Below are 27,449 nucleotides of genomic sequence, written 5' to 3'. Positions count from 1 at the left end.
GGGCCACAGAGACAGGATAAACAGAAAAGATATAGCAGCAAGGGATAGGTGTAGGCTTCTAAGAGGCACAGGTAATAGTAGTCAAGAAAGACAAAGAGGAACTCTTACAAAACTCTGGGTTGATTCTTCAAGACATTCTTCCACAAGCCTCGTGATAGTATTGTTATTTATAAAATTTATATACCGCTCTTCATCCAAAGATCACAGGGTGGTTTACAACACAAAATTCAAAATGCATGACATAATAAAAACAATAACTGGTTCTCTGCAAAAAAAAATTAGGTTTGGGCTATGATCCTATAACGCACCTTAGCTAGGAGTAAGTACTGCTCTACTAAGTGAGGTTAACTTCTGAACAGACATTTATAAAAGACTGCACTATGTATAGAAATTTGCTCAGGGCTTTTTTGTCAGCCGGAACTTGCCAGAACTCAGTTCCTGCACCTCTCAGGTGGATGCCATTGCCATTATAAGAGAACAAGGCTTATTATGGTGAGCTCTGGCACCCTTTTTTTCTAGAAAAATAGCACTGGAGTTGCTTTTTATGACAAATACTCAAAGAATTACATTGCGCACGATGTAAGCTATTTAATTTAATCACTTCTCCTAAGAGAAGTTCCAAGGAAATTGTTTATCCTACTCCCCCTCATCCCCTCAAAATGCATTAAAAATCTGCTGTGGGGGGAGGGAGATGAACCAATGCCCAAATTAGAATGAATTCCTAATTTGAGAGCCACAAGGTCAGAACAGAAAGCACATCTGGCATATGAGCAGTTTGAGAAGAATTTGCTTATATAAAGAATAGCTGGATGAAAAAGAACAAAATGTTATAGTCCGCAACAGAAACAGCCCAAGAGACCACTGACAAAATGCAAGAAGTGTAGTGCCTTACACAGTAACCAGATGGGTAATAATGGGGCTATTGGACTTGAATGCCAGGCTTTGCTTTCTTTATCATCAACACGCAATGAGAAGCTCAACCGGGATTACAAATAATCTGTCCCAGAAAACTAGAACTCTGGTAATGGAATTTCTTGAGAGCTATCGGTTCTACCAAAGTGTGGAATAACCAGAGAGCCGAAAAATCTAGAATGACCATCAAGGACATCAACTTACCACACTGTTGGAAGATCCATTCACATTCATACTGGACCTCTGTGTTCTCAGTGCATCACCATAGTCAGTGCCATTCACATTCATATTGCACTTCCGTGTTTTCAGCAGGTCGCCATAATCAGCGGCATCAAAGTTTGTTTTCCACACCATTACCTGTAAAGCCATTTTGAAACAGCTTTCAAACATGCAACGATTTGGGTAATAGCTTGTGTACAATTCACAGGATTAAGATTACATCTTCCCCAGAATAAATAATACTATGAAGCTTTTCCAAACTATGTTTAAGTAAGATTGCCTCCCCAGCAGAGTAGTTTCATTACAAGCTATTAATTTTTTAAAAAAGCTTTTGAAAGATTGGCCCAGAGAGCACATGATGCTATTAAGTTTTTGAAGCTATGATTCCGTATTGCCAGAGAGCACTGATGCAAAATAAAACTAATAATAATAATAATAATAATAATAATTTATTATTTGTACCCCGCCCATCTGACTGGGTCTCCCCAGCCACTCTGGGTGGCTTCCAACAAAGATTAAAAATACATTAAAATGTCACATATTAAAAACTTCCCTAAACAGGGCTGCCTTCAGATGATCAAAAGCAATTTTGAGATTAGTAAATAAACTGGCTACTTTTTAAAAAAGTTTTCAAAAGCATGCAGAATGTTTGGGGCTCGAACAAGCCTTCATTGGAAGATCCACTTATTAATGCTTTCCCATTTTTATTTGTTTTAATAACACACAGACACAGAAACAGAAACAGAAACAGAAACAGAAACAGAGAGAGAGAGCCGCTCAGTACAAAAATGAGAAGTTAGGCCATTAGTAAGTTGCCTCTATATAATAAATAGGTAAGAAGCATAGATTAGATCCTTTGGGCAATGTCTGTGATTCCTATTAGCACCTCTTGGCAAGGACAGACTACAGGGGGAATACAGGTAGGTAGGTAGAGTGGTACCTCGGGTTAAGTACTTAATCCGTTCTGGAGGTCCGTTCTTAACCTGAAACTGTTCTTAACCTGAAGCACCACTTTAGCTAATGGGGCCTCCCGCTGCCACTGCGCCGCCGGAGCACGATTTCTGTTCTCATCCTGAAGCAAAGTTCTTAACCTGAGGTACTATTTCTGGGTTAGTGGAGTCTATAACCTGAAGCGTATGTAACCTGAAGCGTATGTAACCCAAGGTACCACTGTACTGGAATCCTTAGGCCCAGCACACCTGAGGGAATGCGTTCCCTCATACATATCTCCCTGTTCTTTTAAGATCAGCTGGAAGTGTCAGCTCGAAGTTCCATCACCCCAGTGATGCCAGACATATCAGTACCAGGAGGCCAGGGCTTCCTCTCTAGCAGTGCTGCAACTTCTAGAACAAGCTCATCAAAGAACTTCCTTAATTCTGACACCAATTTGCCATATTTCCACTCTTCCAGGCTTCTAAAAGGCTGCTTTTGATATCTTCTTGTTTGTTTCTAGTTGCAATACTCTTTTGTACTCTGCCTCGGGCATTTTTATGAAAAGGTAGCAATTTTTCTTTTCTAAATTGCATTCAACTGCTTTCAAATAAAAAACAAGATTTCAATATTTTAAGGCAAGTTTGCAGACACAGAGAAGAAAGTAAACAGAAGAACAGCATGACCATAGCTAAAGCTCTTGCTCTCTCTCTTTCCCCATTTAGGCCTAGAAACACCACCAAAATATTTGGTCTTCCAACTGGCCCTAAAATCCCACTGTTGAGACACGACAGAGTTATATTTATCTAACTTATTGCAACTCATTTTCCCGGGCTCCATTTCAGCTGGTTTCTCCTGTCTTCCACTACCAGTCATGGCCAAACACTGTAACACAGCCCACAATCTTGGACTCTGATGAAAAGGAATGAAAGGGCTGGGCAATACTAACATGCTGGTGGCCTTTTATACTCAGTCACCAAACTCAGGTGAAAAACAGTTTGCTGAACAAAAGTTTTCTAAGGAATCAGAGGAGACTCTTATCTGTGATGCCTGCCCTTGACCCACTGCATTTTGTCTGTATATATATATTAAAATAAAATAAAATAGGTCTTTATTGTGAAATTGCACTTGTAATTTGTTGTAATCCATCTTGAGTGATGTGTATGAATTAGAAAAAAAAGGTGGGGAGTTTAATAGAAAATAAACATGAAGCAGATACCTGTTCATCGAAGCCTCCAGAAGCAAAGAAATCTCCAGTTCTCGAGAAAGTAACACAGGCAGCTGGTCCCTGTAAGAGAACAACTCATATAGTATGGATTGAACAGCCAGAAACTATATATTGAAACGGGCAGTGGGAGTGGACCTGCTTTTCTCTACTATCCATTGCAAAATATTTGTTGCAATCCCCATGTAGTTCAATCACAACTAAGCATTAATGTTGACTGAAAGCATACTTATATCCTGCTTTGCAACCCCGAGAGGCTATAAAGCAAAGAGGTTCTTGCAGCAGCTTACAAAATATTCTCTGGAGTCAGGAACAGAAATAACATGGTGTCCCCATAATGCCAAGATTATTCAGGTGGCATTCCCCCTCCCACCTGCATCCCACTGAGGTCCTCTGAGGCTGCAAGGGGGTGAGGCTGAGCAGCTAGAACACACGCAACCCATGATGGCAGCATGTTTTCCCTTGCTGGCAGGCAACAACTCCCACTGACGTCCTCGGAGGCAAGGGAGTGGAGCTGAGAATGTACAGCTATGACACGCTAAATAACCTTACCCAGTGATAGTATCTTGAACCTTCAATTATATTTGCACAGAACCACCCACAGCCAAGCAGAGCAAGGGAAGATGCAAAATTTAGAAGTGCCTACTACCTTTTTTAAAAAAAGATCTCCAGAGTGTACGATAGGTTCCAAACTACTAAAATACTAGATTTAACCTCAAAAAAATTGCTGGCTGATTAAATTATGTGAACAAAGTCATGCCATGCAAACTTTTGAGAAGTAGCTGGAATACAACTTGGTTACAATAATGTTATGCTCAACCAGCGTAGTCATTCAATCCCAATATTCCAAGGTTAGTGCTTCTCCCAAGATATTGCCATAAATTCCCCTGAGTAAAAACTGAATCTACCCACAGATTTGTTCTGCACTCTTCTAGCCACTTACCTGGGATTAAGCTCCACTGAACTCAATGGGACTTATTTCTGAACTCAATGGGACTTATAACACACATGCACAGGGCCATCTGTGCATCCCCAGATGACAAATCATGGCCACTGAATGTAAACAAAAGACTAACCATTTGTTTAGGGCAGTTTTGTCACTGGTATGATTAATCTAGAAATAAGTGTGTGGGAAATATAATTCCAAACGTTTATGTCCAGTATCTGCCAGATCTCATTTTGAAGGAGACGTGAAATGTGCATTACTGAGCTTTACTATCAGATGATTCCTACCTCAACGGATTATAATCTATGTAAATTTTTCACACAAGGGAGATACTGTACTTGCAATTGTACATTATCCTCAACATTATGCTTAGGGGCCTTTTTATAATAATGAGCAATGCAAATTCCCACAACTATCTTCCTTGATTTGATTAAATTAAAACAAAGCAACCACAGTGAGTATATGGATTCTACTGCAAAACTAATCTTAAAACCCTATCTGCGCTATGCATCTAAAGCGCTAAGATACCACTTTAATCAACCATGGCTTCCCCTAAATAAACTTTCAAAGTGTAGTTTGTTAAGGATGCTGAAAGTTGTTATTTGTTATTCCACTGACAGAGCTACAATTTCCATTCTGGGAACTGTAGCTCTATGAGAACAATAGGGATCTCCTAACAACTTTCATCATCCTTAATTCCCAGGATTCTTTGGTGGAAACCACGACCATTTAAAGTGCATTTAATATATAGTGCAGATGGGACCTTAATGTGAGAAACCATAAAAAACAGTAGCATTATAGAAGCATTTTAATATTAGTCCAGATTTAATATAGACACATCCACTGGGACTTGTTCCAGATAAAACTACTCAATAAATATGCTTAGATTTGCTTCTACTTGAATTATACAGTACTCCTGTGTTGTACCCACACCTATTCAGTCTTGTTAATTCTTTGAAACAGACTCTCATTTGTGGTCTATACGTTATATTCTATGGCTCCCCACTAAAAAAAAGTTGTTTCTCTAAAGATGATTATAGCTTTGTCTGTATCAAGCCTGGTTTATCTATCCAATTACATGTCCTGAGAATGGGTCAAACCTACTATCCCAATAATTGTTCCAGCTTTCCCTAAGCTGGTGCCCCCCAGATGTTGTTGGACTACAATTCGAATCGTCTTTGGCCATCAGCCATGCTGGGTGGGGCTAATGGAAGTTGGAGTCCAGCAACATTTGCAGGGCACCAGCTTGGGGAAGGATGAATTATTCTATCATGTAGGACAAATTAGACAGCAAGTACAGCTTTATCAAAAAACAAACAAAAATCCCACAACCCTCCAATTGACACACAAAGAGAGAGAGAGAGAGAGAGACGCTGTACTTCTGCACAGGTTTTAATGACCACCCAAGAATTGCTTAGCTCTGAAACGTTCTGTTTCTGTACAAGTAAAATGTCAGCAGTGGGCCTATGTATTCATTCCAAGTCCTGTTTGTACTTCAAGAAGAATGTATTCCATAAACTGAAAGCCTTAAGACGCAATCACAGCAAACCAAATTTTGCAGCTGCAAATATCAGCAGCGAGTTAAAACACCATTTCCCCAATGATCCTTCTGGTATGAAGAGTAAGCACCATTATAATTGAAGACAGCAATGTAAACTTGGCAGCCTTCTCTATGTAAACTAGTACTAATCAGCTAGTAATGAATTCCTGGTAAACCAATAGTTGCGTCAAAGCAAAGCGCTTCTAAGGAATCCGAGGCTTCTCTCATGAGTAATTGTCCCAGAGCACCAGTCCAGTGTCAGAACAAGAACCAAATCTGAACCAGGCACTAACACGCAAATTACAAGAATTTAACAAGCTGTTCATCCAAGTAACGAATATTCCCTGTAGACTAGTCACTTGACTTACTGTCATTTCTATCAAAAGCCATTTAAAGCCTAATTATTAGTCCTATAAGATTCAGAACATCTATGCTATTAGGTCCCACAGAACTCCATCTCATCTCCCACGCTTGTTAGCACCTACATGAAACTGATGAGCAAGGTCAGAGATTTTACACTCCCTGCTCTATTTCTGTTTTACATTGGATCCAGGTGAGGCAGCAAGGCAAATGAAGAAAGGTATGGCAACGAGAGCAATGGCTTTTCTGTACTGCCAAGCAAGCATTGGTTGAAACGTACTCCATGAAATGGAGTTTCAGACTATTTGGAAGCCAAAGAGAAGGAGAAAGGAGAAGACAAAGAAATACGGAGAAGAATTCTCAGTGAACCACTCAAAGCAAAGGCAGGAACATAAGAGAGGAGACCCAAAAAGACTTTTGAGACAACTGCACTCCTGCCTTTGAGAGGCGAGGGGAGGCAAATCTACTTGAGTCCATTATAATATCACAGGAGAAGGTGTAGTGTACACAAACATGTGTGTGGAGCTTTGAAAGGTCTACAGTAATAAACAACTCATGTCTAAAGAAGTTCTCCTCACCTGATGGCCATGAAGTGTATATAGCAGTCTCCCCTCTAGTAAATCCAGTATTTTTAGAGTTGAATCGTTGGAAGCAGTAATGAGGTAGTTTCCAGAGGAGTGAAAAGACAGGCAGTTCACTGAAGCACTGTGAACTAAAAAAGAAAGAAAGAAAGACAGCGCAAGTTACCAATACAGTTTGACATTAAAAAATACAAACTGAAATAGAAAGGTGGATAAGGTCCATACATCCATACAAAAAATGGCTGAATGGCATTTTTCCCCTTCTTATGATTTTCATCCTATATCTATGTAAGTTTTCAAGGACCCTCAGAAAAATCTAGTCCTATGAAAACTGGCACTGCCTCAGAAGCTCAAGGTCTGCCATAACTGCAAGTTAAAACACATACATACTTCTTTTCCTCCAAATTTTAATTTTTAACGGAATAAACACATTAGTCCCAGTTGTAGCAATAAGCAACTCTTCAAAGATTTCTGACCACTACACCCATCTTGAGCCCCTCTGGTTAGCTGCACTGATGTCAGATAGGGTGTGGGAAGCCATGAGAGGGCAACTACCGTATTTTTCACTCTATAGGACGCACCGGACCATAGGAGGCACCGGACCATAGGAGGGGGAGAACGGGGGGGGGGGTGTTTCTTGTTCTCCCCCTCTAAAACAAGGTGCATTCAAGGTGCATTCACCCGAGCCTGTGGGGCTGGCGGTGGGGGGAAGCACTGCTTTCCCCCACCGCTAGCCTCAAAGATCCCTGAAGCCTTTGGAGCGCAGCGCCCCGCTGCTCTGCACAGGCTTTGCGCGCAACCATCCCCAAGCTAGAAGAGCTTGTTCTGGCTTTGGGCTTAGCTGTGCAGCCTGCATTCGCTCTATAGGACGCACACACATTTCCCCTTAATTTTTGGAGGGGAAAAAGTGTGTCCTATAGAGCGAAAAATACGGTAAGTAGTAAGGGAGAGTTGTGGAGACAGACATCAGACCTGGAAATCCAAAGTTCATCAGCATCATCTATTAAATTAAACAGTATGTATGGCCCAGATACCATAAGCAAAGTGTAATTCAAAAGACCATGGTATGTGAAATATCTTTGGATTAAAAGCAACCTAAACCAGCTTCTGTATATTTGAAAAGGAAGAGAGAAACTGGAGTCTTCAATCCAATTTGTTTACGCAGAGGAATTCCCTACAGCTGCAGTAGCATTTTATTATGAATATTAAGCTTTATACACAAAATACCTTATTGAAACAAAAATGTCATTCCTGAAGTTTAACTAAAAACTAGCGCACTCTCTCTGCATAATGGTGTGATCACATTTTATTTAATTTCTTTAGCTTTGGTACTGTGCGTTTTAGAAAAATTATCTTCTTTTAAGCCAGGTGTGGGGAAGCTTTGGTCCTCCAGATGTCGCTGAACTACAACTCGCATCAGCCTGAGCAAACATGGTCAATGGCTAAGGATGATGGGAATTGTAGTACAGCAACAGCTGGAGGGTCAACCCTTCCCTATGCCTGTCCTAAGCCAATGGTTCTAATTCAAAATTCTGCATGCAGCTCTTTCTGATGCTTGGAAGCTATGATGGCAAAACTACCTTTTTTGTTTAATTATCCACTCCAAGAATCAAGCTACAAGTTTAGCAATGAAGACTTCTGACAGCGCATTGCTTACCTTGGTAATGCTGCAGAAGCCTATTCATCCTAACATCCCATACTTTCACTGTGTTGTCTGTGCCAGCTGCAGCAATACATGTACCACTAGGGTGGAAGTCCACATGAGGCACAAAGCTGCAAAAAGATGGGAAGACAAGATCAAATCTCTCTTCTATTCTGGAGGAAGAAAACAATATTTTAATCTAAGCAAGTAGCGAAAAATACTAGCTCCTCAAAAGTTGTTCTTACAAAACATTGTGCTACTTCATAGTAAATTTCCCCTAAAGCGTGTAAGATGGATATTAAAGGTTTTTATCAGCCAGTATTTGCTTTCCCACATGGTAAAGTCACCATGAGACTTTGCTCAGCCCATTGTATTGACTATTTCACTGCAACACTGGCTCTCTGTGCAGCAAAGAAAGCCACAGAAGGGTGAACTGCACTATCTTTCCAATGGTTTGGGGATTAGAGAAACTTCCATTAGGACACTTATCTCTTTGGATGTGATTATAAGGAGCCCTACAGAACACTGCTCACTCCAGAGAGGTCTTGTCCTCTCTGCACAAAACTACTGAAAGCTGTAACATACAATCTCACAGGTAACACAATATTCTCTTAATTTAGAGCCTTTAATGATATTATATAACATTAATAAATAAAATTAGCCTAACGTGTTGAAATCAGTGATTATGAAATTACCGATTCCTGCTAAAATACTGAGGACTTAAAAAATGGAACAACATTCAGTCTCCTATAGTCTCCTGAAACATCTGAGCTGTCAGACATGGAAAAATGAACAGGAGTAATTGAAAGCTGAGAACTGCTGAGACCATTAATGGTGCAACTATTTTGACTATTAATGTTGTCAATAAATGAATTTGATAGCTTATTGCAATTTGAATCTTCAAGTTACGTTAGATAAAACTTTGTTTTTGTAACTGGGTTTGTTTTGTTGTCGGATTTTTAAAACAGACATTAAAAAAAAAAGCAACATCACCCCAAAGATTAAACATTCCTTTCTCCAATTAAGGTCCAGATGCAAGTGACTGCTGAGCCCTTGGCTGACAATCAATATTTATTATATTTTGCTTCAGTCTTCCACCGGGGAGTCAAGGTTACACTTCTCCCCACTTATCCTGCTTTACCTTAACCAACAACCCTGTGAGATGAAGTAGGCTGGCTGAAAGACAGTGAAAGGCCCATGGTCACCCAAATAACTTCAGGGCTGAGAAAGAATCACAAAAACCTTGCATTGCCACAAAAGAGCCTAAAAAAGAGAAGTACAGCCGTACCTTGGAAGTCGAACGGAATCCGTTCCGGAAGTCCATTCGACTTCCAAAACGTCTGGAAACCAAAGCGCAGCTTCAGAAGCCCTGTCGGACGTTCGGGTGCCAAAGAACAATCACAAACCGGAACACTCACTTCCGGGTTTGCAGCGTCCAGGAGCCAAAACGTCCAAGTACCAAGGCGTCCGGGATCCAAGGTACAGCTGTATTTGCTATTCCCCATCACACAAGGAAAGCTAGAACACTAAGACAAGTTCATGCATGACCCAATTGAATCCAACACCCTCTGTGGTATGTCCTCAAGTCCCCCATTGGGGACAAAAGTGAGCCTTATCCCAAATCCCGGGTGGGAGTGACTTTCATTGTTTCATTTCTACGTATTCTATATTATATTATGTTGTTAGCCACCTGGGGCTCAAGGAAAGGTGTGATAGAAATGTTTGAGATAAATAGGAGCTGTCCTAAGGGGCATGGCTGAGCGAAGCGAAAACAACGTCCAGAACACAGACACGTTTTAAGCATAGACTACAAATAATATTTATGGCACTAGTCTTCAACAAGACTCCCTCACAATACAAATTTCTATCACACGTGGGTACATTCAAATGGGCACAGTCACCATGTAAAACCAACATTGTTTTTAAAGAAACTGCGACAACTAGTGAGCACTAGTGTGACTCAGGCTTAAAACCCATATAATAAATGTTTGCGAGTCTACAAAAAAAAAAAAACAACCTATGCACAAATGCAATTGTTATTATCTGGCTTCTAAGCTTAGTGTGGTGTAAAACGTTATATTGAAAAATTTAGAGAATGTGACCAAATTACAGAGAATGTTCACAGAATGAAAGATACAGCAGATAAGGAGATATGTTCTTGTACATCAGTATAGCAAAGCTCTAATCAAGGTTCCACAAGCTGAAGGCCAGTCCCCTGAAGCCCCAAGGAATTGCACCAATACTTGCCCACCATGTTCACAGAAAGAATGTATACATTCTCTGCTTGTTTTATCCCAAAGTTTGACAGTTTTGTCATCACTGGATGATACTATCAATCTTCCATCAGGAGAAAACCTAAAATAAATACATTCATTAAAGCAAGATTAGGAGCAATATAAGCTAGATCTGGTTTGTCCTCAGTGACAACAAGATTATTATTTCAAAAGTCAATGGCTAAGAGGCACTTGTGCTAAGCAAAGAGGGTGTTATTTAACTAAGTTTTACTCAAAATAGACTTACCTTTGTCATGTTCATTAATTGCAATGGGTCTACTCTGAGTTAAAACGTAGTTGAATACCACCCATAGGCCTTTTTCAAGGACTCTTCTGATTGTAATTTGTTTTAACCAATTGTAATGTTTACTTATAGTTGGTAAGTTGCCCTGGGACTATAAAATGATGGGCAGGTAAGAAATTCAATAAATAATAAATACTGCTATTGATTAACTCTTGGGAGTTTCCTCTTTGACAATCTATCTCAACAAGATTCCATCAACTATGCATATAGTCAGAACAATGGACTTTTCTATACATGGACAATCCTTTTGAGATATTACAGTAACCAACAAAAACCATAGCATTAAAATGTAAGCTTTTCTATTAAACAATCCTACTGGACCAGTAATTAATGAAATACTGTATTAATGAAATACTGTACAAGTAAGTCTTATTTTTCCTTACAATTATTTCCCCTTTTCCCCTCTTTTTGTTATCTAACATTTAAGCCTCTTTGGCAGTAACAGTAATTATTAGAAACCATTTTAAAGAACAGTGGACATAGTCAGTAGACTTATCGAAAACAAAGCACATAGAGAAACTGACATGGAAGATCAGAAACCAAGAAGACCAAGTATTTGTTAGAGATTGGAATAAATTCGTAGTTTAACTAAAAAACCACAGTAAGCAGTTAAAATCATTGGTAGCGTTGTAATGAAATTTGTAACGTGAAACTGATTATGGTAAATTAGGGATACACAATAGTTGGAAAAATTACAATATGTGGGGGGGGGGGGAATTTAATTTAAGAACCCATGGGAGGGAGGGGAGGAAATCGGAAGGTTCACACAACCTTGTAATTGGATATATGTAAGAGATAATATAGTATGTATAAAACTGTGAAAAAATAATAAAAATTTATTACAAAAAAGAAAGAAACCAAAGCACTTATTGAACTCTATGGATTTCAGAAAGTGCACTCAGTAGGATGAGTTAAGATAATGCTGCTTGGTTATATCCAACTGACGGATTCTTCTAACAATGACAGTTCCCTTCCAACAAGACAGGAATTAGTTGGAAACACAACTGAAGCTCTGAAAGGTGGCTAACTCCTAAAGTATATTGATAGCCAGGTTAAAAGATGAATGGGTTTATAAGTGAGTTAAGCAGAATTTCAGATCTTCCTACAGTTGTGTACTTTTGCTATACAAACTGGTTTTATGCCATATATATATCACTGCAACAATGTCAGGGGGGAAAGAGTTTTACTTACTTCGCACAGCGAACCCAGTTTATGTGCTGACTTAGTGAAAATAAGAATTTTTGTCTGTGGACTGCCCAAACTTTAACTGTTTTGTCATCAGAGGCTGTAACCAATGATTGGCCATCATTAGAAAAGTGAACACTTCTGACGGTTCCTGTATGAGCCTTGAAGGTAGTCGATTCTCCCTTGCTAAGTTTAGGGGAGAAAACACAAAAGATTAACATACTGCATTCCACACAGTATGAAGCTAATGAACATTTGCCTACTGGCTTCTAATATATATATTTACATTAGGATAAAACTGTTGGTTTAGGCCTCTGGAGCATACCAAATACAGGAAGAAAAGTGTTTTACTTAAATCTAGTTACTGGAATAGCTCCTAACGCAAGACAGCCTGTGTTTGTATCTTTTACGCAGAACTAAAAAATAATAAAAAATGTTTAAAGTGGTAAACGCCAAACAGACTTGTTCCAATGATGCAATTTAAAGAAAAATCATGTAAGAACATCACATCATAGGTCTTGCTACAAAAAGGAGAAAGACGTCTAAACATGAGGGGCATACTGTGAGTTTGAGAAACTTTACAAGAGTAATTCACATTTAATTATACACATACATCATTCCGCCCTGAACTTTTTTGCACAAATAAGTGACAAGCTACAAGCATATTTGTGTATTCTTGTATATGATTCTACTGCTTACATGAAAGTACAGAACATCAAGCTGGGAAAGGTCAGAGCCAGGGTTTAAAAAATAAAAAGGGCATTGAGTTCCCTCTTCTAAATATATTTCATAAAATTTATACACCACTTGATTGTAAAAAAAACCTGAAATGTGTGTGAAACATAGGAACTGCCTTGTAGCAAGTCAGACCGCCCATCCATCTGGCTCAATATTGTCTGCAATGCCTGGCAGTGGCTCTCCAGGATTGCAAACACAAATATGCCCAGCTCTACCTAGACATGCAAGGATTTGAACTCACGACCTCCTGCATGGAAGCTCTTCCACTGAGCTACAGTCCTTCCCCAAAGCTCTGCCAACTGACACATGCAGTGGTACCTCGGGTTACAGACGCTTCAGGTTACAGACACTTCAGGTTATAGACTCTGCTGACCCAGAAATAGTACCTCGGGTTAAGAACTTTGCTTCAGGATGAGAACAGAAATCGTGCGGCGGCGGCTCAGTAGCGGGAGACCCCATTAGCTGAAGTGGTACCTCATGTTAAGAACAGTTTCAGGTTAAGAACAGACCTCCAGAACGAATTAAGTTCTTAACCCGAGGTGCCACTGTATTTTCTTCTCAAATAGTGTGTGGCTACTTTTTAAAAGGGACGCGGGTGGCGCTGTGGGTAAAACCTCAGTGCCTAGGACTTGCCGATCGTATGGTCGGCGGTTCGAATCCCCGCGGCGGGGTGAGCTCCCGTCTTTCGGTCCCAGCTCCTGCCCACCTAGCAGTTCGAAAGCACCCCTAAGTGCAAGTAGATAAATAGGTACCGCTTTATAGCAGGAAGGTAAACGGCGTTTCCGTGCGCTGTGCTGGTGCTGGCTCGCCAGAGCAGCTTCGTCACGCTAGCCACGTGACCCGGAAGTGTCTCCGGACAGCGCTGGCTCCCGGCCTCTTAAGCGAGATGAGCACGCAACCCCAGAGTAAGTCATGACTGGCCCGTACGGGCAGGGGTACATTTACCTTTTTACTTTTTAAAAACTGGAGTGAAAAGCTCTTTGCCATAGTTACTGTACATAGACGGAACAAGCATAAAAAACTTCTAATTCAGCATGTTTCAAAAAAACCTGAATATCGCAGAAGGAACATTTACAATATCCATATAGTTAACCTTTCCTCAAGGAAAGTGTACCCCGAGGCCTTCCAATGCAACACAAACTAGATGGCATGAAGCTGTAGCTTTTTCTTGTTGAAGGAATATGCTGATCGTCAACTCATTTTTAACAGGGACCATACAGTCATACCTCGGAAGTCAAACGCAATCCATTCTGGAAGTCCGTTCAACTTCCAAAACGTTCGGAGACCAAGGAGCAGCTTCTGATTGGCTGCAGGAAGCTCCTGCAGCCAATCAGAAGCTGTGGAAGCCCCGTAGGACATTCGGGTTCCAAAGAACGTTTCCAAACCGGAACACTCACTTCTGGGTTTGCGGTGTTCAGAAGCCAAAACGTTTGACTGGCAAGGCGTTCAAAAACAATCTACAACTAGAGGTCAGTAATGTGAGTTCCGTCCAATAAGTGTACCCACATGAGCTGACAGACAAAGGGCTTCTTAACCTTGTCTTTAGTGTGAACAGCAAGTGTCTTTGCCATTGTTCTTCCCTTATATACATCTGTTTTACAGTGAAAGTCGATGCACTTTATCCAGAAAAATAATGTCCGCCTTCATCGTTAATAAGCTGTCATATTCACCGTAACTGAACTTGGTTAAAACAAAAAGCCAAATTCAAATCTTGGAAGACTTTGGAGAGAGCGGCTGTAACTCATTGGCAGAGCTCATGCTTCACCTACTTTAGATCCCAGATTCAATCCCTGACGAGGATCCCCACGCAAGGATAGAAATAAGAAAGGCTGAAGAACCACTGACAGTCAGTGCAATGCTGAGTAAGATCAGCAAATGGTCTGGCTCTGTACAAGCAGCTTCCTGTGTTCCTAATAAGAGAAATAACACACATACAAAGTGCTCAGATAGCATATACTTACACACTTGGAACCCACAAGCGAACTGTTTTGTCTCTAGAACCTGAAGCAATCAGATGGCCGGATGGTGAAAAATGCACACTCAGGACTGCATCTTTGTGACCCACAAAGCGGTAGGCTCTCATTTGAGGTTTCATACTCCAGATCATCAGGCATGAATCCATAGAGCCACTTACTGACAAAAAGAATATACCACCTTTCAAAATTATACTCAAAGGAGAGATCATACGCATACACACTTGGCAGGAATTTCAGTCACTATTTCAATTTCTCTCTTCCTTTCCCTGAATGAAAGTACAGTGGTACCTTGCTTTGAGTCTGGGATCTGTTCCGGAGCCCCGGAAGCTCAGCGAAAGGGACGCTCAACAAAGAGCCACTCTGCGCACACACGTGGAGCGGTTTGCGCTTCTGCGCATGTGCGAGTGGCAAACCCAGAAGTAACCTGTTCTGATACTTCCGGGTTTGCCGCAGATGTTCGCCGAAATGGACGCTCGACGGGGCGGACATTCGCGGAGGTATTACTGTATTCACTAATCACAGAACTGAAAGCAAGCACACAAGCTTTCCAGTTCATCCCCATAACTGAGAGAAATATCTCTTGAAGTATATGCAGTCTCACCTTAAAAACAGGCAAGGAAGGAAACCAAAGAATTACAAGCAACCATTTAGAGAATTTAGAACAAATGTCCTTTATTATCACATCATTTTAGCTGCTTCCACCAAGCTATTTGTTTTCAAATATTTATATACTATCCAACAAAAAAAGTTCAAGGGGAATTTCAACTAAAAAATAAGATTATAATACATAAATATATGTGATGTTTTAAAAAATAATAATCAAAAACTGAATAAAACTTAACAGATCTGAATGGTTGAACCAGCCTTTCATCTTATGACTTAGTTGCTCTGCTGTAAAATCTCAGGTTTGTTGCTACTTTTCTTAATATCTGATAGCTAAAACCAAGGAAGGTACTTTAGTATGCTGTCAAGTCCAAACAATTTGGGAGAACTGCTAAAAGCAGACTGAATGCTATTTTGTTCTATGAAAGAAAACTATACTAAAGAAAATTCTGCTTAGCTGACAACTTACCTAGCTGTTTATTATTTAGACTGAAATCCACACTCGTTACAGCATCACGGTGCCCTTTGAAATGCCTCTCCAATGTTGGATCTTCCTGCAGGAGGAAAGAAGTCGATATTGGACTAAATTTTTGTACGGCTACAGACAGTATTTCCGAAGCAAGAAGCACACTTTATATGTTTCTGGATGCTGCACATCTGCCATAGCAGGCATCGCTTTTATTGTGATTTCTTACTGGTTTAACAGTTTCATTTTCTAATTTGCTCAGTCTAGTTTCAGATTAATAGCACAGCCTTTTACTGTGACTCGCCTGCTTGGAACAGGCAACAAGGAGTTCCAATCAGCTCAGGATGCATGCGAGTAGAGAAGGGACAAGCCACTCAGTTCCTCATCCGCCCACCCACTGCATTTCCGCAATGGCCATAGGGGAAGGAAAGTCCTGTCCTCCACAGCCAGTGTAGAAACCAAGTGGGCTGGAACTGGAAGGCAGACAAGGGTTGGCGAGATCCATCTGTTCTCCACTGGCTCACTTGGTAGAAACCAAGTAAGACAATCCTGTAGGTCAGTGGTTCTCCAAAGGTGTGGCACACCACATTGGTGTGGCAGGAGAAGATGGCAAGTGTGGCAGAAAGATTCAATGACAATCAAAAAACAATTTAACATTTCAGTGTAGCATAGTATAGTATATTACCAAAATATTTCTTTTTTTTTTAATTTAAAAACATTTATTCAAATGTTACAATACATTTTCAATCAATTTATTTCTTTTATTTGCATAATATGGATAGATATCTTTTCAAAATGAGAGCAGGAGTGCCAAGTGATACTGAGGACAAAATCCTAGTTGTGATCCAGAATCGCTGTGCAAAACATCATACTTTCTGGATGTCCAATGATTGTATTATAAAGTAATTGTGTTCTATGTTATAAATCAAGCACTGCTAGTTGTTGTTTCTTTTTGTTTTCCAATGCATTTCTTATCAGTAAAAAAGTTAACAACTACAAAACACACAAAGGCAAGGAGAGTAGAGCATAAGGGCAGAATTCATACGGATATTTTTTTATTTCACAAAAATGCTGGATCCATGTTCTTAAATGTAAGCATTTAAATACTGTACCATTCTGCATACTCTGTGGGAAGTGCAGTAGCGGCAGAGACAAATGACAAGCACCAGACTCACACATGTATATTCTGTACACTGAGCTTTGCAGTATACCTCTCTTCCTGGGATTCTTTTCTTCAGAATCCAGTTTAGGATGCACAAGGCCATTTTAAGCTACAGAGCTCTGCCCAAGGATTATACTTTAATACTCTGATTAGATACTCTCAACATTCAACACACAAATACTTCTTTGGAAGGATCAGTGCAGGGCTGTATATAAACTATAATTCCAAAGAAGCAGTGTTCAGAATTCAGCTTCCTAATAAAGTGTGTACTCATTTTTTAAAAAGTTTCTATCCCTTGTGACTGTGAAGATATACCATATTTGTCTGTGTGTTATCAATTCCTGCTAAAACTGCAGAAGCCAGGTTTCTTGCATTTGTTTAGCAGTTTCAAATTGCAAATTGGTTTAATTTGAATACTCCAGCTCATCCTGTTACATAAACTGGATGTTCTTGTGTAAAATTTTATTTTACTAAACACCATACACATAGACCTGGGATAATTTTGGGGAAGAAAGCTATCCAAAATGGATTTTAATATAAAAAAGGAAGATGAAATAGCCTTTAGCCTACAAAAGCCAATACCATCTATTGAGTTTGTTAGTCCTTAAGGTGCCCATGACAACAGTTTGATCCTGCTGAATCAGACCAAATGGTATCTGGATCAGACCAAACTTCTAGTCCAGTATCCTGTTCTCACACTGGCCAACCAGATGACTATGGGAAGCCCACAAACAGGACATGAGTGCAATTGCACCTCTTTGATCATGATCCCCAGCAGCTGGTATTCAAAGGCATACTGTACTGCCTCTGAAACAGACATCATGGCAAGTAGCCACTGAGATAGCCTTATCCTCCATAAATTTGTCTAATCCTCTTTTAAAGGCATCAAGTTGTGGCCATCACTAAATCTTGTGATAACTTTTTATAGAACAGTTCTAAGAATTACAGTTTATATAACGTGATCACTGATATACAGTGTACATGCAACACCCAATTAAATTCATGCATATTTTCAGCCACAGGTGTACACACCTGTCTCTTTAAAATGTATTGTGAGTAGCAGCTATTACATCACAATCCTAAGTATATTTCCTTGGAAACTCTCCTAGAATCAACGGAGACTTAGGGAGCTTCCAGGTCATCGCTATTTGGAGTGGGACTCAAATCCAGCAACAGGCAAATTGAGGATCATTTGGAGCTCTCATGCAACAAACCCACTTTCTCCCCACAAACCAGACTTTTTTTTGCTGTAAGGAAATTGACAGGAAAGTCACTGGAAAGTTTGGAAGTCATTTGCTTGATGCAGCGCTGTCTAACACCCACAAACACAAATCAGAACGAATGCTTGTTAAATAACCTTCCTGCAAACTTTGTGCAAACAAATAAGAATGAATACCTAAAAGCAACATTACTTCTAAGCAGTGGTTTTTCCCCTTAGAAAAAACAACCATGAAGTTGTTACCGTGCTACACTTTTCAACAACAAAAAAGAGGTGCCAGTACTGCATACTCCTGAGTACCCCCTGAAAAAGCACTGCTTCCAAGTAACAATAAGGGGTTTGTGGTATTTGATCTAAAAACGTTTTTAGGTTTTTTTACAGCACCACTAAAATGAAATGTTCCAGAATGCCTATCTCTACACGTTGTTTTTCAGGTAGTTCCTGCAAGTCAGGCAAAACAACCCTGACAAAACCCACTCAGGAGACCAATGTGAAAAACAATACAACCTAAAATTGCCAAGAAGCAAAAATGGGCAGGGTTAGCCTTAGGAAGTGATCAGAATTATCCCAAATCTGACAAACTGTGACAACACATCAGGACCCATAGCCTTCCCCACCCCCGCCGGTGTCTTTATTCATTACAATGATGTCTGGCAGGCATTCATGTGACGCTTTTCCCAGCAGAGCGATTCTGCAAAGCCGAAATGGTCCCTGACTTACTCTCTTGTAGCTACAGATAGGTAGCCGTGTTGGTCTGCCATAGTCAAAATAAAAAAATCCTTCCAGTAGCACCTTTAAGACCAACTAAGTTAGTTCTTGGTATGAGCTTGCACACGAAAGCTCATACCAAGAACTAACTTAGTTGGTCTTAAAGGTGCTACTGGAAGGATTTTTCTCTTGTAGCTGTTATTTAACGGGGCGGGAGGAGACGGGCGGCAGGACTTCCTAGACACAGAAGGGCAAACAGCTCTTCCTGCACCAAGCACAATCCAACCGACTTCAAGCCCAAAGTGCCATTTTTAAGCGTGTTACAGGCAAGAGCGTTTAACATTGCGCCCAAACCACGTACTTCGCTCTCAAACCCTATTTTCTCCGCCCGCCCCACTATATATTTATGAGAAGGAAATGTTACTAAACGTGTTTTGTTTTTGTTTTGAAAAAGCTTGCTGGCTCCTCTCTTTGTGACTTTTTAGACAGCCCCAATAGAGCCATGGTTCCCCACAGGGGAGCAATTGGATTTTTCAGGGGGGCAATTCGAGAATGAGTTATGAACAGTTAATGGCCTTTTAGGCTTCCTCCACGTGAATAGGAGTTCACTTTTTGAACACTGTAATAAGAATTATATGTCGGGGCGGGCGCTTTAGGATTTTAGAGGTGCTTAGATGGGGCCTGGCCAAAAAAAGTTTGGGAACCACTGCAATAGAGAAACGTGTGATGCTGGTCGCCGCCGCCGCCCCCCCCCCGCCCCCCGACCCCTTTTGTCTGCTAACAGGGCGCTGCGGCTCTGCAAACTTGTGCCGACCGAGCAGCCGCGGTCTCCATCGCCCGCCCTGCTCCGAGGGGCCTCCCTCTTCCCGCCGCCTCGAAGCCCCGCTTGCCAGGCTGCCCGACCCTCCTCGGCCCCTTACCAAGCAGGCGAACGCCATGGCGCTGCGGGAGCCGGAGCCGGAGCGGAACCGACAGGCCGCCGCTGCTGTTCGCCGCCGGAGCGATTCAGTTTGCCCGCTCCTCGGGCCGCCTTAGTAACGGCGTCGTGCGCTTAAAGGGGAGGCGGGGCAGCGAGCGAGAAAGTGTCCGCCGACTGGAAAGCGGCGTCCTTTGAATGGAGGAAGCGGCGCCTGGTTTTCAAATCGAAGGGGGCGGGGAGCTCATGCTGCACGAGAGACGCTCTCGGCGCCAGAATGTGGCTTGCAGGGGTCTCGAATAGATGGATGGATGGGTGAACTCAGGAATAAGCCTCCTTGAGTTCAGTGGTGCAAAAGTTAAGAGTGTCTTACTATGACCTGGGAGATCAGGGTTCATAATCCCAACTCAGCCGTGAAGCTCGCTAGGTGACCTTGGGCCAGGCACTCCCTCTCCGCCTCACCTACAGTGCCGGATTTATGTATAAGCTAAACACGGGTGGCCCTGTGGGTTGAACCACAGAGCCTAGGACTTGCCGATCAGAAGGTCGGCGGTTTGAATCCACACGACGGGGTGAGCTCCAGGAGCCCAGCTCCTGCCAACCTAGCAGTTCGAAAGCACGTCAAAGTACAAGTAGATAAATAGGTATCACTCCGGCGGGAAGGTAAACGGTGTTTCCGTGCACTGCTCTGGTTCTCCAGAAGAGGCTTAGTCATGCTGGCCACGTGACCCGGAAGCTGTAAAGCGAGATGAGCACCGCAACCCCAGAGTCATCTGGGACTGGACCTAATGGTCAGGGGTCCCTTTACCTTTAAAAAAGTTATAGTTTAGGGCCCCACTCTCTTGGGGGCCCCCCAAAAAATTAAAGGGGGCCCCCAAAAAAATTACATTTCCAAAATGTAAGATAAAAAACAAATAAAATAAAAACTACATACAGCAACAGTGGCAAATGGCTTTAGATACCTATTAGATTCATAAATTGCCATATAGCATATATTCAACACAAATGACAGCGACAATGTGTTGTTGACAAGGGACTGCTGGACGTATAAAGGGCCCCATTACCTTCAGTAGCTTAGGGCCTCATCAAACCTAAATCCGGCTCTGCTCACCTACCTCACAAGGTTGTTGTGAAGATAAAATGCGGAGAAGTACTATGTGCTCCTCCTTGTGCTCCTTGAAGGATATAAATGCAATAAAGGAAGAAAATTTTACTCTGAGGAAAGTGGGTACAAGATTACAGCCTAAGACTGCGGGGAGGGGGGAGTCAAGTTGGAAATGGCTAGATACTGAGGGCCCTACTATTTATTTAATCGGTCCAGTATACCTGAAGGAGCGTCTCCACCCCCATTGTTCAGTCCAGACACTGAGGTCTAGCGCCGAGGGCCTTCTGGCAGATCCCTCACTGTGAGAAGCCAAATTACAGGGAACCAGGCAGAGGGCCTTCTCAGTAGTGGCACCCGCCTTGTGGAACGCCTCCCATCAGATGTGAAGGCAATAAACAACTACCTGACTTTTAGAAGACATCTGAAGGCAGCCCTGTTTAGGGAAGTTTTTGATGTTTGATGTTTTATCGCTTTTTTATTATTACTAATATCCTGCTGGCAGCCGCTCAGAGTGGCTGGGGAAACCCAGCCAGATCGGTGGGGTATAAATAAATTATTGTTATTATTGTTGTTGTTGTTGTTGTTAAAATTCACCAAGCAGTTTACCACAAACATTGCCCAGCACTGATGGGCTGATAGGAGCCGTGGTCCAGCAACATATGAATGTGATTGTTTTAATGGAAAAGTAAATCAGTCCTACTTCCAGTGCATTTTGATGCAAAAATAATCACCACTGATCTCATCAGTATTTTTTCCCAAGTAAGGGTGCCTAAAAGAACAGACCTATGCATGTTAGCTCAAGAAGTAAGTCTCGCTGAGTGTAGCAAGATTTACTCCCAAGTAATTGTGACTTGGGAAAAGTGCAGAAAGCACTTATTCAGGAGTATGCATCATTGAACAATATAGGAGCTCAGCTGCACTGAGTTGCCTTTTCCTTGGGGTCCCGGGTTCAATCCACAGCAAAGCCCCTGCCAGTCAGTGTGGACAATACTAAGTTAGATGTACCAATGGTTTGGTTATATTTGATTTGATATAATGAAGTTTACTACGTTCCTATGAGCTAGTCTTAACTGTGAAGAAAACTTTCTTCTCTATAAATTACATTAACTCAGGGGCACCCAAACTTTTTTCAAAGAGGGCCAGATTTGATGAAGTGAATATGCGTGAGGGCCGACCAAAGTTCTTGAGCTTTTTTTAGGATTGGAGTTGCTGAGCCTTTTTTAGGATTTTACTCCAGGACATATACTGCTACAGGAACCAGATTAGGCCCCCAGAACGGACTGCATTAACTGATCAACCCTCATTTTGGAAAATGCACGTTAACAAGTTCCTCCAATGGTTGTTCCATATTGGAGCCACCAGATGGCGACTAAAAGCTAGGTGTTAGAAAAGTGCAGCGTAAAATGGTCTTTTGAATGCAATGTCTAATCTGAAATATTTGAGGGCTCAGCCACACTTCTGCTTTCCCCTGGGAAAACCTGCTGTTTGCTGCTGAATTGTAACAAACGGTTTTTCTGAGTATTGACTTTGTATCGCCTTTGAGTTCTTTGCTAGTCCTGTAAGAAGGGTAGAGAAAATTCCTGCAGTGCAGGTAAGGCTGGTATTTCACCACAGAGAGATGAATGATAAGTGTGCATGTTTTACATCTCTAAGATCCTAGGCTGAATCCCTGACATTGCCAGTTTCTCTCTGTGTGTGTTTTAAGATCTCAAGTAGCAGTGCTGGGATGGGCCTTTGTTCTATATTATTTGCATTTCCTGGTCTCTCTCTATATAAAGCAAATGTTACACTACTGGGTAGGTGATCCTGGGCTAAAAGCATCTGCTCTTCATGCAGATTTTATTCCCTGGCATGTCCAAACAGGGCTGGGAGAGATCCCTGCCTGAAATCGTGGAGACCCACTGCCAGTCAGCAAGGGTTGATCAGTGCTTTGGCTCAGTATAAGACTGTGTCCTATATTCCTATGTCTGTCTCAAATTCCAGTTATCTGGGTTAATTTAATGAAATACTGACTCAGCCACTAAGTACTGTAGAAGAAAATAAAATGCCTATCAGTGTCCTCTCCCCTTCCTCCATCTCTGGACACAACAGATGCGTGGGTGGGGGGAGAGAAGCAGAGAGAACTGTTTTCACAATAATGGACTCTTTCCTGTCATAGAAATTCAGAGAGCAAATCAGTTTGATGACCTTTTATGTAAGAAGAGATGGTATCTCTAATTCGGAAAACAGTGAGAGGGAAAGTACGTATGGCTAAGGCAGCTTTTGTGTGGTTGTGTGGCAAATGCAGAGGAGTGTGTGTGTGTGTGTGTGTGTGTGTGTGTAGCTGGGGGGGGACTGGAAGATGGATGTTTTGGATCTTCTTAAATTGTCTGAAAATGAGTCTGACTCCGTTCCATAATTGCAGCTCTTTAAAAATATGCATCTCTTAATCCAGAATCCTCTCTTGTAAGAGTGGATCGTTACTGATGAATGCCTCTGTATTCTAATAGTGTGAAGATGTTTCCCTTCCAAGCAAGCCGGCTTTCAAAACCTTTAGATGAAACCCCTTCTCACAGAAGATACACGCAAGATCTACAGGAAATGGAAAGAGGGACTTGCCTGCTCATTGCATTCTGAAGCAGGGCAGGAGAGTAACCAACACTGCCACAAGTGACAACATACCTAAGGAAGAGCAGAAGACCAGCTGAGCAACTGGGCTTGGAGGACATTCTGCCCAACCATCACTTGGAAAGCTCAGGAGGAGTCAAGGTCTTTGAAAGAGGCAGGGATGACTGAGCAAAAACCCGAGAACAAGTGCTCTGAAACGTCTGACGCAGGAGATACTTAGCCTTTTAATAAACATTCCTTTAAAGAAGAGGGGAGAAATCATGACATTCATTTTGCACAAAGTTCTGGCCTTGATGTGTACTCATTCTGTTGCTGGACCACCACACACACTCCTTTGGGCTGGCGAAGGTCAACAAAGTTCACAACCTGTGCTGCACTCAAGGACACATTGACACAAATAGGCTGAATGCCAAGATTAGTATCAGGTGAACGCCACTGGAGTTCACGGAAGTTCACCTCCTCCCTGCTCCCTCTGATTACCCTCAAGGTCTAACTGCTGAGACATCCTGAACACCCAAAGGACTGGGAGAATTATAAGTGTGTAGGTAACAGGCACCCCCTTTGCAGCCCATCTGTCGGTAGAGCAAACCCATCACAAGTCAAAGTAGCAATTTCACAACTTTGTCTTCAAAATATAACCCTGTGTATGTATTGCCTATACCTGGAGAATGTTTCATATGGAGGTGGTGTGTAGAAGCTTCTTTGCGAGATTCAGCTAAGTTGTGTGCACAGAACAAGGTTTGCTCACACAGTGGGACCCCCTCCTCAATTCTCCCCCTGGTCCCCCTAAAAGTGCTCTGGATGGGGGTGGAACCCAAAACAGTTTCAGGGAGGTGGGTAGAAGAGAGGTGGGAATCTTCTCCTTGCTCAAGCGGACTTCATTCTGTGTACTCAGGTTTCCTACCCCATTTGAATGCTGATTTATTTTGTTATTCCTGGAATGGAAAGAGCTGACCAAGCTGGCCAAGCTTTACCACATTTATGAGAACCAGGCCTAACTTTGGCCTATCCTAACTCAAAAGGTGGTTTTGGTGAGACTGAGCCTGACAAACCCGTAGCTATTTAGAGCTCCCTAAAGGAAGGGTGAGATGTAGATGAAATAAATAAGAAGAGAGAGAGAGAGAGAGCGCGCACACACACACACACACAATGTTTATTTCTGCTTTATGCCTTGCCAAGAACCCTGTTGGCAAAGGATGAGTAACACTGATGTACTGTAGCATTGAACGGAATCCAGAACTCTTATCTTTTATCACCAGCCCTTTTTCTGTCCCGCTCTTCTCATTCTGCAGATTTTTCAATCTGAAAGGTTGGCTTCATGACACAGAGCCAGCTGGTTCATACAAGTTCAATGAGAGATTGCCTAGTCTAGATAAAAACTTGCTGAATGCCACGTGTAATGATTTGGAATTCTAGATGTTTCCTGTAGATCTTGGTGTTTACAGCACTGGTGCTTGCCCCAAGTCAGAAGGAACCACCTCACTCGCCTTGTTGGGCCAGCAGCAGTAGCAGCAATAAAAAAAAAAGGGTGGTGGTTGCGGGGAGACTTCAAGATTCACATCTGGGTTCTTCTCCAAGGCAAGCTATACTGTCACTCTTCTGGACAGCTCAGTGTACGCTATACGTTATCACTTGACCCCTGCAATTTCAAATGATGTCCTGCATGTCTGAATCTTCACAGACAACTTCAAGGCTTGCTTTGCAGGTACAGCAGTGGGTGAGAGCCTTTGTCCATTCCCACCCCACAGGGCTGCTGTAGTCCTAGCACAATATGGGCAGAATAACTCACACTGTTCCTTTCCCTCCAACAATCATTACGTGATCCCTGGTGACTGTGTGGTAAAGGGTTGCACAATTGGCCCTGCCCAGTTGGTTCCAAGCCTTAGGACATTGCAGGAGTCTTGTGGGGTGAATCTCCAGAAAAGCAGCTCTCATACTTCTTTCCCAGCCTGAACTGCAGGTGCTGAGAAGTGAACCAAGGGCCTTTTGTATACACTGAGCATAGGAAGTTGATGCTCATTTCCTTAGGAACTCATTGGGGCTTACTTTTTATCAAGCATGGTCAGCATGCGCTTGCTTATTTTATTCCTTGTTTATTCAGTATTGCCATGCATGGCGATTTTGTTTCAACAAGCATTTGGGCATCTTATGTTGTGTCATTTATTAACTATTAAATATGTATGTCACTTTTGTACAACAGGAAGAGGTTGTGCAATTAAATGAATGCAATGGTTCAAAGTACAGAACCCTTGAATTCATTTAATTGCAGCGAGCCTGTGTGTCCTCACAGCCCACTGTCTAAATGTATTACTTTTTACTGCTTGCTTATTTATCTGCTCATATCATAATTTTTAAGATTATACATATGTTTATCGCATTAGATGATATTAACGTTTTGTGTCATTCAGGGTGTGGGGGACTTAACTTCTGAGTGGATATGCGTAGGATTGTACTCTAAGTGTCTTGAAAGTTGCCATACATTTTATAGAAAAGCATGACTAAAAACTGATAGATAGATGAACAAACAAACAAACAAATAAGAATATTTAAAGTTCTCATGGGTAATTCAGACCTTACGCAATATCTCTAAGACAGTTGCCCAACCTTCTACTTTCAGTGAAACATTAAAGAGCACGTGCCTCTCTGTGTGGGAGTCAAGCAGATGACCTGGAAAGTTTGCCATTGCTGTTTTGTTGGCAGCTAATTGGCAGGATGTCTGTAAAGGACTTGAATCTGGATGCAGGACACACAGGCTTATTTATAAATGTGTCTTTACAGAAGGCTCTTGCACTGTACAGGACAGAACAAAGAAAATCCGGTTGTACCCAGCTTCAATCCTCCTGTTGCACGTTTCCTCTTTATTTCCTTTCTCCATTGCCTGTGATTTGGGAATCTGCTTCTCTGCACTTGTCCAGTTCACTGAGCCATTTATCGCTGCTCTCTCATTACAGTTTATGTTTATGGACTCTGCCATTGAAAGGGAGGGGGGGAGGAATATGGCATCCAGCTTAATCATTTACAAGAGTCCAAGCAGCCTAGGAGAAGAGGTAGAAAGGGGGTTTCCTTGTCTGTGCATTCCCACTGAGAACACAGAAGAGGGAAACACATGAGTGGTGTTCTGTTGTCTTCTGAGAACCAGGCAGAGGGCCTTCTCGGTAGTGGCACCCGCCCTGTGGAACACCCTCCCATCAGATGTCAAAGAGAACAACAACTACCAGACTTTTAGAAGACATCTGAAGGCAGCCCTGTTTAGGGAAGCTTTTAATGTTTGGTGCTTTACTGTATTTTAATATTTTGTTGGAAGCTGCCCAGAGTGGCTGGGGAAGCCCAGCCAGGTGGGCGGGGTAATAATGATGATGATGATGATGATGATGATGATGTTGGCTCCACCATTGCGAATTAAGACACATTGCAAACATCTCAGCTCCTCTGTTGTATTTCTTCATCTCCTACCACATTTCTTTGGAGACCAACTCAGCCAGATCTCCACATATAACTGCTGAAAGTTGCCCGCTTAGCTTAATGCCAGTCTTAGTAAGCACTGTTATTTGTGAGTGTCTGCAACACTGCTTTTGACCACTGCTTTGCCTCAGTATATCAGTATTGTCTGCTGACTAGCAGCAGCTTTCCAGGATTTTAGAGAGGACCTTTTCCCAGTCCTACTTTGAGATGTCAGAAACTAAACATACTGTATATGCATTGCAGCTGCCCACCCCATCAACATCTGCCACCTGAGGCAACTGCCACACTCTTTGTAATGGTAGGGCTGGCCCTGTAAATTACAGAGCAGGGATGGATACATTACTAGAGACTTGGGGCTAATCCATCTTCC

The 27,449-nt window shown here is 41.9% G+C and overlaps 1 protein-coding gene across 3 annotated transcripts in view; it reads right to left on the bottom strand.

Annotated features, from left to right (window-relative positions):
- The window catches only part of POC1A (POC1 centriolar protein A), a 31,977-nt gene extending 11,749 nt beyond the window's left edge, over positions 1-20,228 (bottom strand). Inside the window, exons 1-9 of one of the 3 annotated variants that reach the window (XM_080995390.1) lie at positions 19,910-20,227; positions 15,904-15,988; positions 14,817-14,988; positions 12,124-12,303; positions 10,603-10,710; positions 8,371-8,486; positions 6,711-6,844; positions 3,281-3,349; positions 1,117-1,269 (exon numbers count right to left, since the gene is read on the bottom strand). In XM_080995390.1, the coding sequence (XP_080851516.1) occupies positions 1,117-1,269; positions 3,281-3,349; positions 6,711-6,844; positions 8,371-8,486; positions 10,603-10,710; positions 12,124-12,303; positions 14,817-14,988; positions 15,904-15,988; positions 19,910-19,927 (1,035 nt within the window). In that variant the 5' untranslated portion in view covers positions 19,928-20,227. Of the gene's footprint in view, positions 1-1,116; positions 1,270-3,280; positions 3,350-6,710; positions 6,845-8,370; positions 8,487-10,602; positions 10,711-12,123; positions 12,304-14,816; positions 14,989-15,903; positions 15,989-19,909 lie in introns of those variants that run through there. The other 2 variants (XM_080995391.1, XM_080995392.1) reach the window with 2 other exon arrangements.
- Positions 20,229-27,449: the final 7,221 nt, after the last annotated feature.

Source organism: Podarcis pityusensis, assembly GCF_964106645.2.
Source record: "Podarcis pityusensis genome assembly, chromosome: 2".
In the NCBI taxonomy this organism is placed as follows: domain Eukaryota; kingdom Metazoa; phylum Chordata; class Lepidosauria; order Squamata; family Lacertidae; genus Podarcis; species Podarcis pityusensis.
The sequence above is the reverse complement of the archived record's forward strand: the minus strand, read 5'-3'. Positions and strand labels throughout refer to the sequence as shown.